Below are 13,198 nucleotides of genomic sequence, written 5' to 3'. Positions count from 1 at the left end.
GTTAAATGTGCTTCAATGTGATTATACTGTAGCATTAAACCTTCTGGAGGGGATCTCTGGAAAACAAAACGGTTGGGTTGAACTTTATTAACCTTCTAACCTGTTCAAAGTTCAAATGCTCTGGTTGAGTTTGCCATTGAAACAGACCAAACAGTGTTAGCACTGAAAACAGAATAGCCTCTCCTGGCTACACATTGCATGCTGACCCGTGCTGCAAGTGTGCATGTGCAATGAGAGCGATGGTGATGGTACACTTTAACGTGGATGCCCACAGATGTGCCTGTGGTAACCTCCGTCGGTGACCGCAGAAAGCATGTCCTCCCCCTCAGAAATAACTGCCCCTGCCAATCCTCTTTAAGCTATAAACTCACTTATCAGTTGCACTCTGCCCCCGTGCCCCCCACTCATATAAAAGCAAGAGGACACCCTGCCTCTTCCCCCCTCCCTACACTCTTCAGTCACATGTCAGCTTCACCAGCTGCAGCCATGCCAGCAGACTTTAGTGGAAAATGGATACTGGAATCCAGTGAGAAATTTGAGGATTACTTGAAAGTACTGAGTAAGAAAACTTACATCCTGATATGTTCAATTTTAGACTAAAATGTCTTAGTTATATGATTAAAGAAAGATTAAAAGATTTTAATACTTTTAATCTTTTTCTTAACAGAATAACCGTCTAATTTTGAGCTACTTACTACAGATTCTTGTTGAGTAAAACTGAGTGTGATTATACGTCACACATACATATTATGCTGTGAAAAAGTATTTGCCCTCTTCCTGATGTCTTAGATAGTTGCCTAGTTGTCACACTTAGATGTTTCAGATCATTACCTGCTGCATAACCCAAGTGCTCTTGAGCTTCAGGACACAAACTAATGGTCAGATATTCAGGAGTTTCTGGTAGAGAGCAGAATTTGTGGTTTTATCATTTAAAACCATGGTTTTTATCAGCGTCCAAGTCCTGAAGCAGCAAAGCAGCCACTGACCATCACACTACCACTACCATGTTTAACTGTTGGTTTGTTGTACTTTCAATACAATGCTTTGTTAGTTTTATTCCATATGTAACGAGACTAAAACCTTCCCAAAAAAATTCATTTAACATAGGAACAGCTTTGATCCTTATCCTCTTTCTTCATCATTCAGAAATAGCATTTTGCATTTATTCAGGTTTTCTTTGTCTATGATCTGAAACAAGTGTGAAAAATATGGAAAAAATAAGAAATCAGGAAGAGGGCAAATACTTTTTCACATCACCGCAACATATAAAATCAAAGCTAGCTATATTACTAATATGTAACTAAGGAGTTACCACAGTTCAGCCGCACTTCATCATCTGTTCCTCTTCAGATACAGCCTGAACAATCTTCTGTAATCTGCTCCTAGATATTGACTTTGCTACAAGGAAAATTGCCATCTCCCTATCTCAGACCAAAGTGGTTTTCCAAGATGGGGACAAGTTTGACTTAAAAACACTGAGCACCTTTAGGAATTATGAGCTGGCCTTCACTGTAGGGGTGGAGTTTGATGAGTACACCAAGGGACTAGACAACAGAAATGTCAAGGTAAGATAACCACTGGAGTCCAGATGTGATAAGTCAGTCCTTTCCCATGTGTGTCCAGGATACCTGAAACAAAAGGTTCTTTAAAAAATGAATCCATCTTTCATATATGTGTAATTAGTATTCAGTCCTGTATATTTCAGACTGATTTATAAGCTTATCAGTGTCAAGTTTCATTTAATACTCTGCACTAGCTGATGCTTTAATGTTTTAAAAAATGAGCAAAAATGCCTATGATAAGTCAGTGCTAAAAAAAAAACTAGCATAAAAGCAAGGATAAGCTGGTTAGTGTTCATTAGCCTTCGGGTTATAAATCTGAGCATGTGAGCAGCAGTGATATAAGCTTATCTGAACATGAAATTTTTTATCACAATGTTCAGACAAAATTACATTACGCCAGCTAAAAACTGGCTTAACTGTTTAACTGTTGTCTTCAGAGTCTGGTGAAGTGGGATGGGGACAAGCTTGTGTGCACTCAGAAAGGCGAGAAGGCCAACCGTGGCTGGAAGCACTGGACTGAAGGAGACAAACTCTACCTGGTGGGCTAACAGTGCTTCTGATATTTAGATTTTTATTTTTATTTTTATTGTTATTAAAGATTTGAGAGTGAGCTTGTGCTGAATGATAATAAAGAAATGTGTCCCATTAGTGCAGAGCTTCCCAAAGTGTGGGGCACGCCCCCTAGGTCGGGCGCAGAGCCATTGCAGGGGGGGCGCGGTATGAAAAGGGAAAAAAAACCCAAAAAACCGCTTGGACACTGTTAGCACGGGGTGCCCACACAAACGCAAAGCAGGAGATGAAGCATAGCTTTGTATGTTTCCAAACCAACTTCATTCTAAGCCAAAGACTAGAAAATATGATGAAGCATATCCTCCCTTTGGTTTCACCTGCACAAGTGCCAAGGTAGGTTTCCCCTGCATAATTGGTTTTCCCTTCACACGCTGGGCTCTTCAAATCACGGACAAACAGTATCCCACATTCTTGATTTTTAGTTCACAAACACTTGTTGTAATGACTAACTACTCCTGACATTTTGGAGATGTTAGCTCTTTATACAGTAAAGTTACAGCGGGATACAAATAATATCAGGCTGATCCTGCCACAATTTGTTCCCCCGGTTCAAACAGTAAATATGGGTTTACTAAATAGACAAACAGTATCCTACAGTTGTTTATGTTTTTAAACCCATTTTCCTTGTAAAACAAAGAGGGCCCTAGCAAAAAAAAAAAGTTTGGGAACCACTGCATTAGTGGGAGGTGTTGCATAATCAGGATGTGACTGTTAAGTATAAAATGGCCAGCTATAACATTGCTTAATGTTCTTTTGATCCCTCTGCTGAATAACATTAACAGATTTCTCTTCCTCCACAGGAGCTGACATGTGAAGGTGTAGTTTGTCGTCAGGTGTTCAAGAGAAAAGAATAATAAAGTCAATGCTTCTAAATGAACGTGACATGTTTTGTTAAATATATGAGCAGAACGAATCGATGAATAAAGATGCTTTGCGAACCATATTGTATCTATCTATCTATCTATCTATCTATCTATCTATCTATCTATCTATCTAACAACAGACAATGATGTGATAGTAATGGAGAAAAAATTACATATTTTTACATTTTTATTATAAAACGGACATAAGACTGAGCTGACAACAAGGTTAGGACAATTTTCATGTTGCTTTCGAAACAAATAATTGACAACAAATTACTCATCTTAAAATATGACATTGGAAAGGCGCCCTGTTTATCTTATAGGCTAACCATGGATGGTGGTGAAGTTATATTTGTATAGCAACTGATATAATAGAATAAAAATAGACATAGGATATAGTCTTTACACACAGCATAGAATGACACCGTGGCAGCCTGACGACTGACTGCAGCAAAGCTCACGGATGTTGTCACGTCAGCACTTGCACGGCTCAACTCACGCGAGATTGCGTTTCAGGAAGTTCCACGTCAGTGTCCACTAGGCTGTTCACTGAGAAAACGCAACATTTGGACCCCGATTGAAAGTGTTCGCAACACATTTCTCTGATTTTATTGTGACAACACGGGGACAAAACATGGTAAGAGGCATTTTAAACATCACAGAGTGTGTTTTTGTTTGTATATATGCCAACTTATTTGTTTTAAAAAGAGCCGTGAATCAATGTCAAATAATAATATCTTGCAGCTAGCTTAGCGGCTAATTAGCTTGAGTTAGCACGAGAGCTTGTAGCTTACGGCCTTTTAGGATTTCCAACCTAAGCTTTTTTCCCCAGTGTTAGCATGTGGGTACATTTGTGTTGAGTTAGTTGCGCAGTTATTACTAACGGATGCACAGTTACAGGTTTAGCTTGATTAAACGAAATGTATTGAGTTGAATGCTAGCTGCTAATCGATGCTTTGGTTTTGCTACCAGTTGTTGTTTGAAGCTTCATTGCTTTTAAGATACACTTTAAGTTCAACATAACACCTGTAACAGCGCTTGGAAACACTGATCTCTTTCCGTCTTTTCAGCCTCTGAGGCTGGACATTAAGCGGAGGCTGACAGCCAGGTCAGACCGGGTGAAGAGTGTGGACCTTCACCCAACTGAGCCATGGATGCTGGCTAGTCTGTACAACGGCAGCGTCTGTGTTTGGAACCATGAAACTCAGGTACGAAGCCAGTGTGACAGCCGTGCCAAATTGCTTATATTAAAAAAAAGACGGCTGACTTCACATCCATATAGATCATCACTGATGTGTCGCATCCATATGTTGCAAACTATAAGCCGGCTCTCTTTTCAGACTCTTGTCAAGACTTTCGAAGTTTGCGACCTGCCTGTCAGAGCTTCTAAATTTGTGGCAAGGAAGAACTGGGTCATCACAGGAGCGGTGAGTGATATTTACTTGTTTCTGTTGGGATCACAGCTCAGAAAGGTAAAAAAAAAAAAAAAAAATTCAAAGGTGCTGTATGTTAAATGAAATACTCCAAAAAGTTGTTAAATGTTAAATGAAATACTCCAAAAAGTACTCCAAAAAGTTTATCCATTGTTTATATGGATATTATAAACAAGACATGGCAAATGAAAACATGCTCTGGTGACTGTCATGGATGGGGTTAAAAAGACTGACCAGTATTCTCGATAACTTGGATAGCATCCTCTTTTCTGACACTGCTTTCAGAGTGTCAGGTTCCAAATCAGCAACATTTCTGGTCCTGTGGATCAGCTTATTGCCCCATCAAACACAACAAAATAGAGAATGCCACTGGCCACCAGAGAATCTTGTGCATCATCCAGCAGATATTAAAAGAGCTCAGTCATTTCAGAAAGTAGATATTCCTCTAGCACTTACTGTAGGGGGGTCTTCTGTATTTTTATTGAAGTTCAGTTTTTTGTTATTGTGGTCATTCCCTGTGTCTGCCCAGATCTCATGTATAGAAATACGAATCATCAGTGTTCTAATCCTCCCCAACTAGCTCCATAGTTTTTCCCACATTAAGATGCAGATTGCTCTGCTCCCACTACGTAACAAAGTTGCTGCCACAGCATAGTTCCTCATCACCCTACCTGATCCCACACATGCTGTGGTCTGCCACTCAAATAGTCAACTACCAGGTCACTAGGGAGACATCCACTTGCATCTGGTAAAAGCAACAGAAGTGCCAAATAGTAACTTTTAAGTAATACTTTTAAAAACTAATGACATGATTTTTTTAAGGATATTGTTATCTTTCAGATGTTATGTGCACTAAGTTTTTGAGGGAGTCACATGATCATATCCTGTTTTCCAATGTTGTCAAAATCTTAAAATGATGTGTTTTCAAGTAGTAATTCAGCTTTTTTATCATCCCTGTGTAGGATGACATGCAGATCCGTGTGTTCAACTACAACACCTTGGAGCGAGTCCACATGTTTGAGGCACACTCCGACTACATTCGTTGCATTGCTGTCCATCCAACCCAGCCATACATCCTCACCAGCAGCGGTACGCTAGTAAACGCATGATTTCTTTCTTCATTTAGTTTTTTTGTAAATCTGTGGCATTCTGCATACGCTTGCTTCACAGATCATACTATGAAGAATTGTCTTTATTCAATGTATTTATGTGATCACACATGCATGACTGTGTTTTTGTGTCATTGCAGATGACATGTTGATCAAGCTTTGGGACTGGGAGAAGAAGTGGTCATGCAGCCAGGTGTTTGAGGGTCACACTCATTATGTTATGCAGATTGTCATCAACCCCAAGGACAACAATCAGTTTGCCAGTGCTTCCTTGGACAGAACAATTAAGGTAGGAGCCTCTTGCTTTGTATTTTCTCACTTCTGCTTCTGCTAAAGCTGAGTCCTGTTTCCCATGGTAAGACTTGAGAAGGTTCATGATCTTTTAAGCATTTATGCAGACAAGGGTATCCAGTTGGAATTTGAGCTTATACTCTTAAAAAAAATCAACTTGTCAGCATTTAAGGTAAAATGTTTATTATTTTGTGATGGTGCGCAAAAATTATGTGGTAAAATAGCTTTTTCTTTTTAAAATCTCATCAGGCCAGTGTCTGCTTTTCAGGTTTTATACTATAGTGAAATCCCACAGCAATATTTACTTCACTTCAAGGTTTCTGGAAATTAGTCCTAGGAGCTAAATGTTTTGGAAAGTTCTGGAGGAATAGTATATCTGCACCGTGGATTGTGAACTGTGGGTCATACACTATTGTAGGTTCCTTTATGACTATAAATTACACATATGTAGTTAAAAGTTCCTGAAGTATTTGTAGTCATGTTCCTGGGGTTCTTACAGGTGTGGCAGCTTGGCTCTTCATCTCCCAATTTCACTTTGGAAGGTCATGAGAAAGGAGTAAATTGTATTGATTACTACAGTGGGGGAGACAAGCCCTACCTGATATCTGGGGCTGATGATCGCCAAGTCAAGATCTGGGACTACCAGGTAGGAGAATTTCACTTGATTTTCCTAATGTTGTGATTATTTACTTGTGCTACTGCTGGAATAGTTGGTTTAGCATTGTGTGCATGTGAGTATTTCACCCATTTGTCGCTGTGTGTTGTAGAACAAGACCTGTGTTCAAACTCTGGAGGGCCACGCCCAAAATGTCTCTTGCGTCAGTTTCCACCCAGAGCTGCCCATCATCATTACTGGATCAGAGGATGGTGAGCAGGAATCCCACTCATCCTCACCTGTGCACCCACAAAATGCATCTTTTGCCATCTCATTAATTATTGCTTTTCACACTGTGTTCTCTCTCCCTCTACAGGGACCGTGCGTATCTGGCACTCGAGCACTTACCGCCTTGAGAGCACACTGAACTATGGCATGGAGCGAGTGTGGTGTGTGTCGGGTCTCAGGGGCTCCAACAATGTGGCGCTAGGCTACGATGAAGGCAGCATCATTATCAAGGTGAGGGAAAGGAAGAAGACAGACTCACTATGAATTTGAAATTTACTCATTTATAGCTGAATTTTATCAAGGTTATCATGTTTTGTAAATGAATTATGTGTTCAAAACTTAAATCTATTTTCATCCTCTTCCAATCTATCTTCTTCTTCCGTCATCCACTCCCGGGTAGGTGGGTCGGGAGGAGCCAGCCATGTCTATGGACACCAATGGCAAAATCATTTGGGCCAAACACAGTGAAATACAGCAGGCCAACCTGAAGGCCATGGGTGATGCCGAAATCAAGGATGGAGAGAGGCTACCGTTGGCTGTCAAAGACATGGGCAGCTGTGAGATTTACCCTCAAACCATCCAGCACAACCCTAATGGAAGGTAGACATACACTCGGTCCAGCCCTTTTTTTTTTTTATAAATCAACAGAAATGAGCATCACAGATGTTTGTTTCTGGTCATTTTATAATAACATTTCTATCAGAGGAGCTTCATCTGCAGTTTTTCCATTTACCAGGTTTGTTGTGGTGTGTGGAGATGGAGAGTACATCATCTACACCGCTATGGCATTGAGAAACAAGAGCTTCGGCTCAGCACAGGAGTTTGTGTGGGCACACGATTCTTCTGAGTAAGTGAACATTTTAAAACGTAACTTGAGCCTAACTTTCCCCTAATCCTTTGCTACTCTCTTATTGAATAACATCTGTATTTCTTTGTTAAAGATATGCCATCAGAGAAAGCAGCAGTGTCGTCAAACTCTTTAAAAACTTCAAAGAAAAGAAATCGTTTAAGCCCGACTTTGGAGCTGAAGGTAATGAAATCTTAGCTGCCTGATGGATTTGTGGTACTGGAAGTGGAAGTATGTTGGCTGTCTTTCTCACCAGATGTTTTCCCTGTATTTCTGCTCTACAGGTATCTATGGAGGTTTCTTGCTTGGGGTGAGGTCGGTGAACGGCCTGGCATTTTACGACTGGGAGAACACAGAGTTAATCCGCCGCATTGAGATCCAGCCCAAGCATGTAAGACTGGCTTTCTTCTACTGAGTTAGATATTTGTTCTCAGTCCTGGTCCCTGTTTATCAGTCTGGAAACTCTGTGCATTTTTAATTGAAGTCACCACAAATTACTTCTGTGCTTCTCTAACCTTATTTTTAGCACTGGCCTATATAAATAAGTTAGTGAGTGACTGCGAGAAGCTGTTGTCCAGTAATTCTAGTAGGGTTACCCTTTTTCTTTCTTTTTTCTCATATTTTTCAGATCTTCTGGTCAGACTCTGGTGAACTGGTCTGCATTGCCACAGAGGAGTCCTTCTTCATCCTGCGCTACCTGGCAGAAAAAGTCGCTGCCTCCCAAGAGAACAACGAGGGAGTGACAGAGGATGGTATTGAAGATGCCTTTGAGGTAGGTGTGTGGATGTGAGTGCATTCACATCCTTTGTTGGAAGTCAGTGTTCAGAATAGCTTAGCATAGTGTAATACTTGATCTAAGAAATATATTTGACCTGTTATGACATGTTCAGGTCCAGGGAGAGATCCAGGAGATTGTCAAGACTGGGCTCTGGGTTGGAGACTGCTTCATCTACACCAGCTCTGTAAACAGACTCAACTATTACGTTGGAGGAGAGATTGTCACAATTGCACACTTGGACAGGTAAGAATACAGACTATTTAGGCTCGAGTTGAATAGAATTGCTCTCCCGACTTTATTAGAAACACAGTCCAGCAATGCAGAAACTCAGCAGATGATTACAGTAAATATGTAATCTACAAAAAGAATAAGCGGCCTCTAAAATTAGCCTTGGTGCTTTTTCACACCTACTTCCTTTTCTGCAGGACCATGTACCTACTGGGTTACATACCTAAAGATGACCGTCTGTATCTGGGAGACAAGGAGCTCAATATCGTCAGCTACTCCCTGCTTGTCTCCGTCCTGGAGTACCAGACTGCTGTGATGAGGCGGGACTTTGGAATGGCTGACAAGGTGCTACCCACTATCCCTAAAGAGCAGAGGACCAGGGTGGCACACTTCCTGGAGAAACAGGTTAGCAAAGGCGATTCATTCATCTTGAAACACAACTGGACTTTAAACATGAGCTGTAGAAAACTGGTCTATTAGAGGTTATTTTAATGGTTGTCTTTTGAGTTGTGAGTATGCTTAAGGTTTCAATTTCTTTGGCTCATCAGGGTTTCAAGCAGCAGGCCCTGGCAGTGTCCACAGACCCTGAGCACAGGTTTGAGTTAGCCTTGCAGCTGGGAGAGTTGAAGATTGCTTACCAGCTGGCTGTAGAAGCAGAGGTAAGGACACAGAAGCAAATGCAAACTCTGTATCAAAGGCTTGACCGTAATTGTAATTTGATGTCACAATGGATCAGGTTTTCTGTCCAGTACATTTCTGATATTTTTTACTCTGTTCTCTACAGTCAGAGCAGAAGTGGAAGCAGCTAGCAGAGCTGGCTATCAGTAAGTGCCAGTTTGGCCTGGCCCAAGAGTGCCTGCACCATGCCCAGGATTATGGTGGCCTGCTCCTCCTCGCTACAGCCTCCGGTAATGCTGTCATGGTGGGAAAGCTGGCTGAAGGAGCAGAAAGGGACGGCAAAAACAATGTAGCCTTCATGACCTACTTCCTTCAGGGAAAGTAAGTGTGACATGTACGAGCCTGCAGGGGCGAATTGTGGAATAGAATCATGTTGTTGTTCACACTGAAAATGAGGCTACCAGGGTAATTCATGCCTTGCTGCTGTGCTTTCTCCACAGACTGGATCAGTGTTTGGAGCTTCTGATCAGAACAAACAGACTACCTGAAGCTGCCTTCCTGGCTCGCACTTACCTACCCAGCCAGGTGTCCCGTGTGGTCAAATTATGGAGGGAGAATTTGGCCAAGGTCAACCAGAAGGTTAGTTACGTCCTTGAGATTTTTGTTTTAGTTGTTAAACTCAATCAGCATCAGTCTAGATATCTGTTCTTGGTCATGACCTGCATCTTCATTGTAGGCGGCTGAATCCCTAGCAGACCCTACAGAGTATGAGAATCTGTTCCCCGGGCTGAAAGAAGCCTTTGCAGCTGAACACTACCTGAGAGAAACCTGCTTGGGCACCACGAGGCCTGCTAAAGACTATCCACTTGTTACAGTAAGCTGAATGATTTTGGTCAAAATACTTAAATTATGCAGTGAGGAGACGGTGATTAAAGTACTCACTGAAAGTCCTTGATGACTTAAGTAAAAAAGATGCTTAGTTTTGGGTAAATTAACTGTGTTATCGCTAATATGGCAGCACTTCTGAATTTGTATGTGACATTTTCAGCCCAATGAAGACAGAAACATTCTTGAAGAGGCCCAGGGATACGAGCCCAAAGGAACCTTCCTACCGCCTGTCTCTAAGGTTTGCATACAGTATCGATATCTCCGTACTTTTGTATTAGCCTGATTACTGTTCATTGTTCTGTAGCTTCTGTAGGCTGTAAAAATGAATAAAAGCTGGAGAAATTAGTGGCAAGTACAATTTAAAATTCCCTTATTTAATTCACTTTTTTTGGCAGACACAAGATGAAGAGGAGGCAGCAGCTCCCATTGCTGCAGTGACACCTTCACAGCCTGAGCCTGCTCCTCCTGCAGCAGTGGAGAAAGAGGAAGAGGCTGAAATCTATGAATTCTCACAGAAAGATAAGGTAAAGACTTTTGCTCTTTATTTTTGATTTATTATGCTGTCACAATCAATCCCTCTTCTAGTGTGGAAGTGATGACTTAGGTTTTATTCATACAGAACAACTTGTAGCACATACTGTTCTTAGTTGATGAAGTAAAATCAAATGAAAATTTAGCTGGAAAATTGTTTAAAAAGGATTTTCCTTTTTTGTATGCGTCTCTCCGTCCTAGACTCTGGATGAGCTCGAGGTGGACCTGGACAACATGGAGCTGGATGACATTGACACCACAGATGTTAACCTTGATGATGACTTTCTCGATGATTGATTGAGACCTGCCAACAGTCTGCTCCCAAGCACTCTATAGAGCATATTTAAAAGAAAAAGAGAGACCAAATCCCTTTTCCCCACTTTTTTTTTTCTTTTGTATTTCTCCGTAAAAATGTTATATTGTCATATCCGCCTACTGCAGTGTTTGAGTGGCAGATCATGATATCAGTGATGTTTTATCCACAGAAGAAAGGTAGACAGACTCCCTCATTTTGTAAACCATTTATTGTTTGAGAATTTCAGAAAAACTGTCCACTGGGCTGTATTTTATTACTCTTTGCTTTTTGTTTTGCTTTTTTTCTGTTGTGGCAAGTGAACATTCATTCAGTCCAATAAACTGGTTTCTGTACATATTCACATTTGACTAAAGAGCATCTTACTCTTGATAGTTATCGCAAAAACTAAAAAATGCAGCTTTTAATAATGAAGCAATAATAAGTTCCTCAGCAGCATTGAGTGTGTCAGGGTCCAGCTGGGGTCTTTGCTCCTCATCTGCAGCCACTTACTGCAGCACTGAGCAATTCCTGAGATGGTGTGGTGTACGGCTTGGCCACACATCTCTAACTTTTTAAGGAGTTTGGGTGGTTATATCAGAATCAGCATACTTTATTAATCCCTAGGGAAATTATGTGGGTTGGCTCCAGTACAGTAACAGAAACAGAGTAGACTGTTGTAGTTTGTTAATCTCCACTGTGCAAACTATTGCTCTCCAACCTCACTGTTCCACCTCCGCTTTCAACTTAGGATATTATAGCCTCTTCCTCTCGCTGGCCTGACCCATGCCATCCTCCCATTCTACTGCCAGCTGTATAAATTACACAGACACACATGCATCGCTGCATAATAAACAGCATAATAATGCATAATCGTTTAGAAAATTCCAGTGATGCAAGTCTTGTAATTGTCAAAAAAACAGACCTGCTTTTAAAAAAACAGGAAAACCTACAAACGTCTTTTGGCAGCAGCAGCATTTGTGTAATTAACATTAATAGTGTCTCTGTTGCACCCTATAGGTGTGGCAGTAAGTCAGACATGGCTAATATGCAGCCTTTACTAAGATTCAAGTTGTTACTCTCTGTATGAGAAAGGCCCATTGTGCATCTTGTAACTGTTTTGGACAGGTTAAACGACTTTATGCTCGTAAACATGTTAAAAAACAAAAACACTTTTACTGCAGTGCACTTAAGTGCATTCTTTTAGGTTGTTTTCTGAGTATCGACACAATAACTAGCATCTCAGAAAGCAGTTAAAACTTGCTCCACGTGCACAAGGTGCAATATTAGTATGAAAAGATATCATTTATTCCCCATAAAGAGTACTTTCATCTTATAGTACTTTAACTGTAGCCTCAGACTTTTTAAACTGTCATGTTGCTTTAACTGCATTGACAGTGTGTTTGCCATTGTCATGCCAAAAAAGTCAGCTGTTGCCAATCAGACACTTTCCACATTGTGCTTTTCTGTGTTCATAATTCAGTTTTTAAAAGGCAGTGTTTGATACTTGATATCTTGCTTTGTTATTTATGACATTTTGATAAGTAGCAAAAGTAAAGGTGGAATATTTTGACAGTTACATTAATAAAGATGTAATTTACAGCATTTGTTCTATCAAAATGCAATGCATGACCATATAATAAACTGAAGAAGGTTAACCATGATCCACAGTCATAAATTAAGTTCTTTGACCTGCTGATGTGGGAAAAACAAATAATCTTGATAATAAAATTGAAATATTACTGCCTTTCAATCACTCTGATTGGACTTCTGCTCAGTCTGAGTGGTGCTATGATAGCAATTACAAGGGGTCAGCAAAATTCATACACAAATAAAAATGTGGAAGGAGTCGTTTGATTTCAAAACCTCTCCCTCCATACCAATTCTCTGCTGCATGATGGGAAGCCCTACATTCTTGTACCCCCCCCCCCCCCCCCCAACCCCCTCCTTGCAGATTTAAAATGTAAAGGGAAATTTTCCATTTGTCTCTTGTGTCACAGCTGAAATTTTTAATTTTAGGGTGATTAAGATCTAAATTCTAAGAGAGTAAAATGATAACTGACAATGATGGTCTTATTCTTTGCAATCCATATAAAGGTTCCAGCTGTAAATTGGAGTATAAACATATTGAAGCTCTGTGTAAGTATACCATCATATAACTGTGAGGTCTGTGGGGCTTCAAAACTGCTAAAGGCCGTTTAATGGCCTTGCCAGAGCAGTATGGGAGCCGTTAAATTGCCCCAGCTGTCCTCGAAAAGCTGTCACTCTCCTCCTCACCTGCGGGGGGCGCTCCTCCGAGACAGGC

General features: G+C 40.7%; 2 protein-coding genes across 2 annotated transcripts; both read left to right on the top strand.

Annotated features, from left to right (window-relative positions):
* Window positions 1-449: 449 nt before the first annotated feature.
* rbp2b (retinol binding protein 2b, cellular) lies at window positions 450-3,067 on the top strand. The gene is made up of 4 exons (XM_087831425.1): window positions 450-559; window positions 1,387-1,565; window positions 2,000-2,101; window positions 2,933-3,067. The coding sequence occupies exons 1-4, from the start codon at window positions 463-465 to the stop codon at window positions 2,984-2,986; spliced, it is 432 nt and encodes a 143-aa protein (XP_087687551.1). The 5' UTR covers window positions 450-462; the 3' UTR covers window positions 2,987-3,067.
* A 449-nt stretch (window positions 3,068-3,516) lies between these two features.
* Window positions 3,517-11,277, top strand: copb2 (COPI coat complex subunit beta 2). Its single transcript, XM_006786714.3, has 22 exons — window positions 3,517-3,632; window positions 4,066-4,203; window positions 4,336-4,422; window positions 5,391-5,517; window positions 5,678-5,826; window positions 6,328-6,474; window positions 6,596-6,695; window positions 6,800-6,942; window positions 7,112-7,311; window positions 7,448-7,558; window positions 7,653-7,741; window positions 7,843-7,949; window positions 8,187-8,330; window positions 8,449-8,579; window positions 8,762-8,969; window positions 9,113-9,223; window positions 9,349-9,563; window positions 9,683-9,821; window positions 9,919-10,056; window positions 10,231-10,308; window positions 10,466-10,594; window positions 10,803-11,277. Exons 1-22 carry the CDS (start codon window positions 3,630-3,632, stop codon window positions 10,896-10,898), a joined length of 2,790 nt encoding a protein of 929 aa, XP_006786777.1. The 5' UTR covers window positions 3,517-3,629; the 3' UTR covers window positions 10,899-11,277.
* Window positions 11,278-13,198: the final 1,921 nt, after the last annotated feature.

This window comes from Neolamprologus brichardi, chromosome 18 (genome assembly GCF_056152115.1).
Source record: "Neolamprologus brichardi isolate AB-2024 chromosome 18, ASM5615211v1, whole genome shotgun sequence".
Classification (NCBI taxonomy): domain Eukaryota; kingdom Metazoa; phylum Chordata; class Actinopteri; order Cichliformes; family Cichlidae; genus Neolamprologus; species Neolamprologus brichardi.
Note: the sequence above shows the minus strand (reverse complement) of the source record. Positions and strands in the feature narration are given on the sequence as shown.

What these genes read in the sequence shown, in the direction of transcription:
- rbp2b (XM_087831425.1), top strand. Translation starts at nt 463, where the DNA reads ATGTCAGCTTCACCAGCTGCAGCCATGCCAGCAGACTTTAGTGGAAAA. An exon ending in GGATTACTTGAAAGTACTGA is followed by an intron (nt 560 to 1,386) that starts GTAAGAAAACTT and finishes ATCTGCTCCTAG; the next exon opens with ATATTGACTTTGCTACAAGG. An exon ending in AAGGAGACAAACTCTACCTG is followed by an intron (nt 2,102 to 2,932) that starts GTGGGCTAACAG and finishes CTTCCTCCACAG; the next exon opens with GAGCTGACATGTGAAGGTGT.
- copb2 (XM_006786714.3), top strand. An exon ending in TGGGCACACGATTCTTCTGA is followed by an intron (nt 7,559 to 7,652) that starts GTAAGTGAACAT and finishes TCTTTGTTAAAG; the next exon opens with ATATGCCATCAGAGAAAGCA. An exon ending in AAGACTATCCACTTGTTACA is followed by an intron (nt 10,057 to 10,230) that starts GTAAGCTGAATG and finishes TGACATTTTCAG; the next exon opens with CCCAATGAAGACAGAAACAT.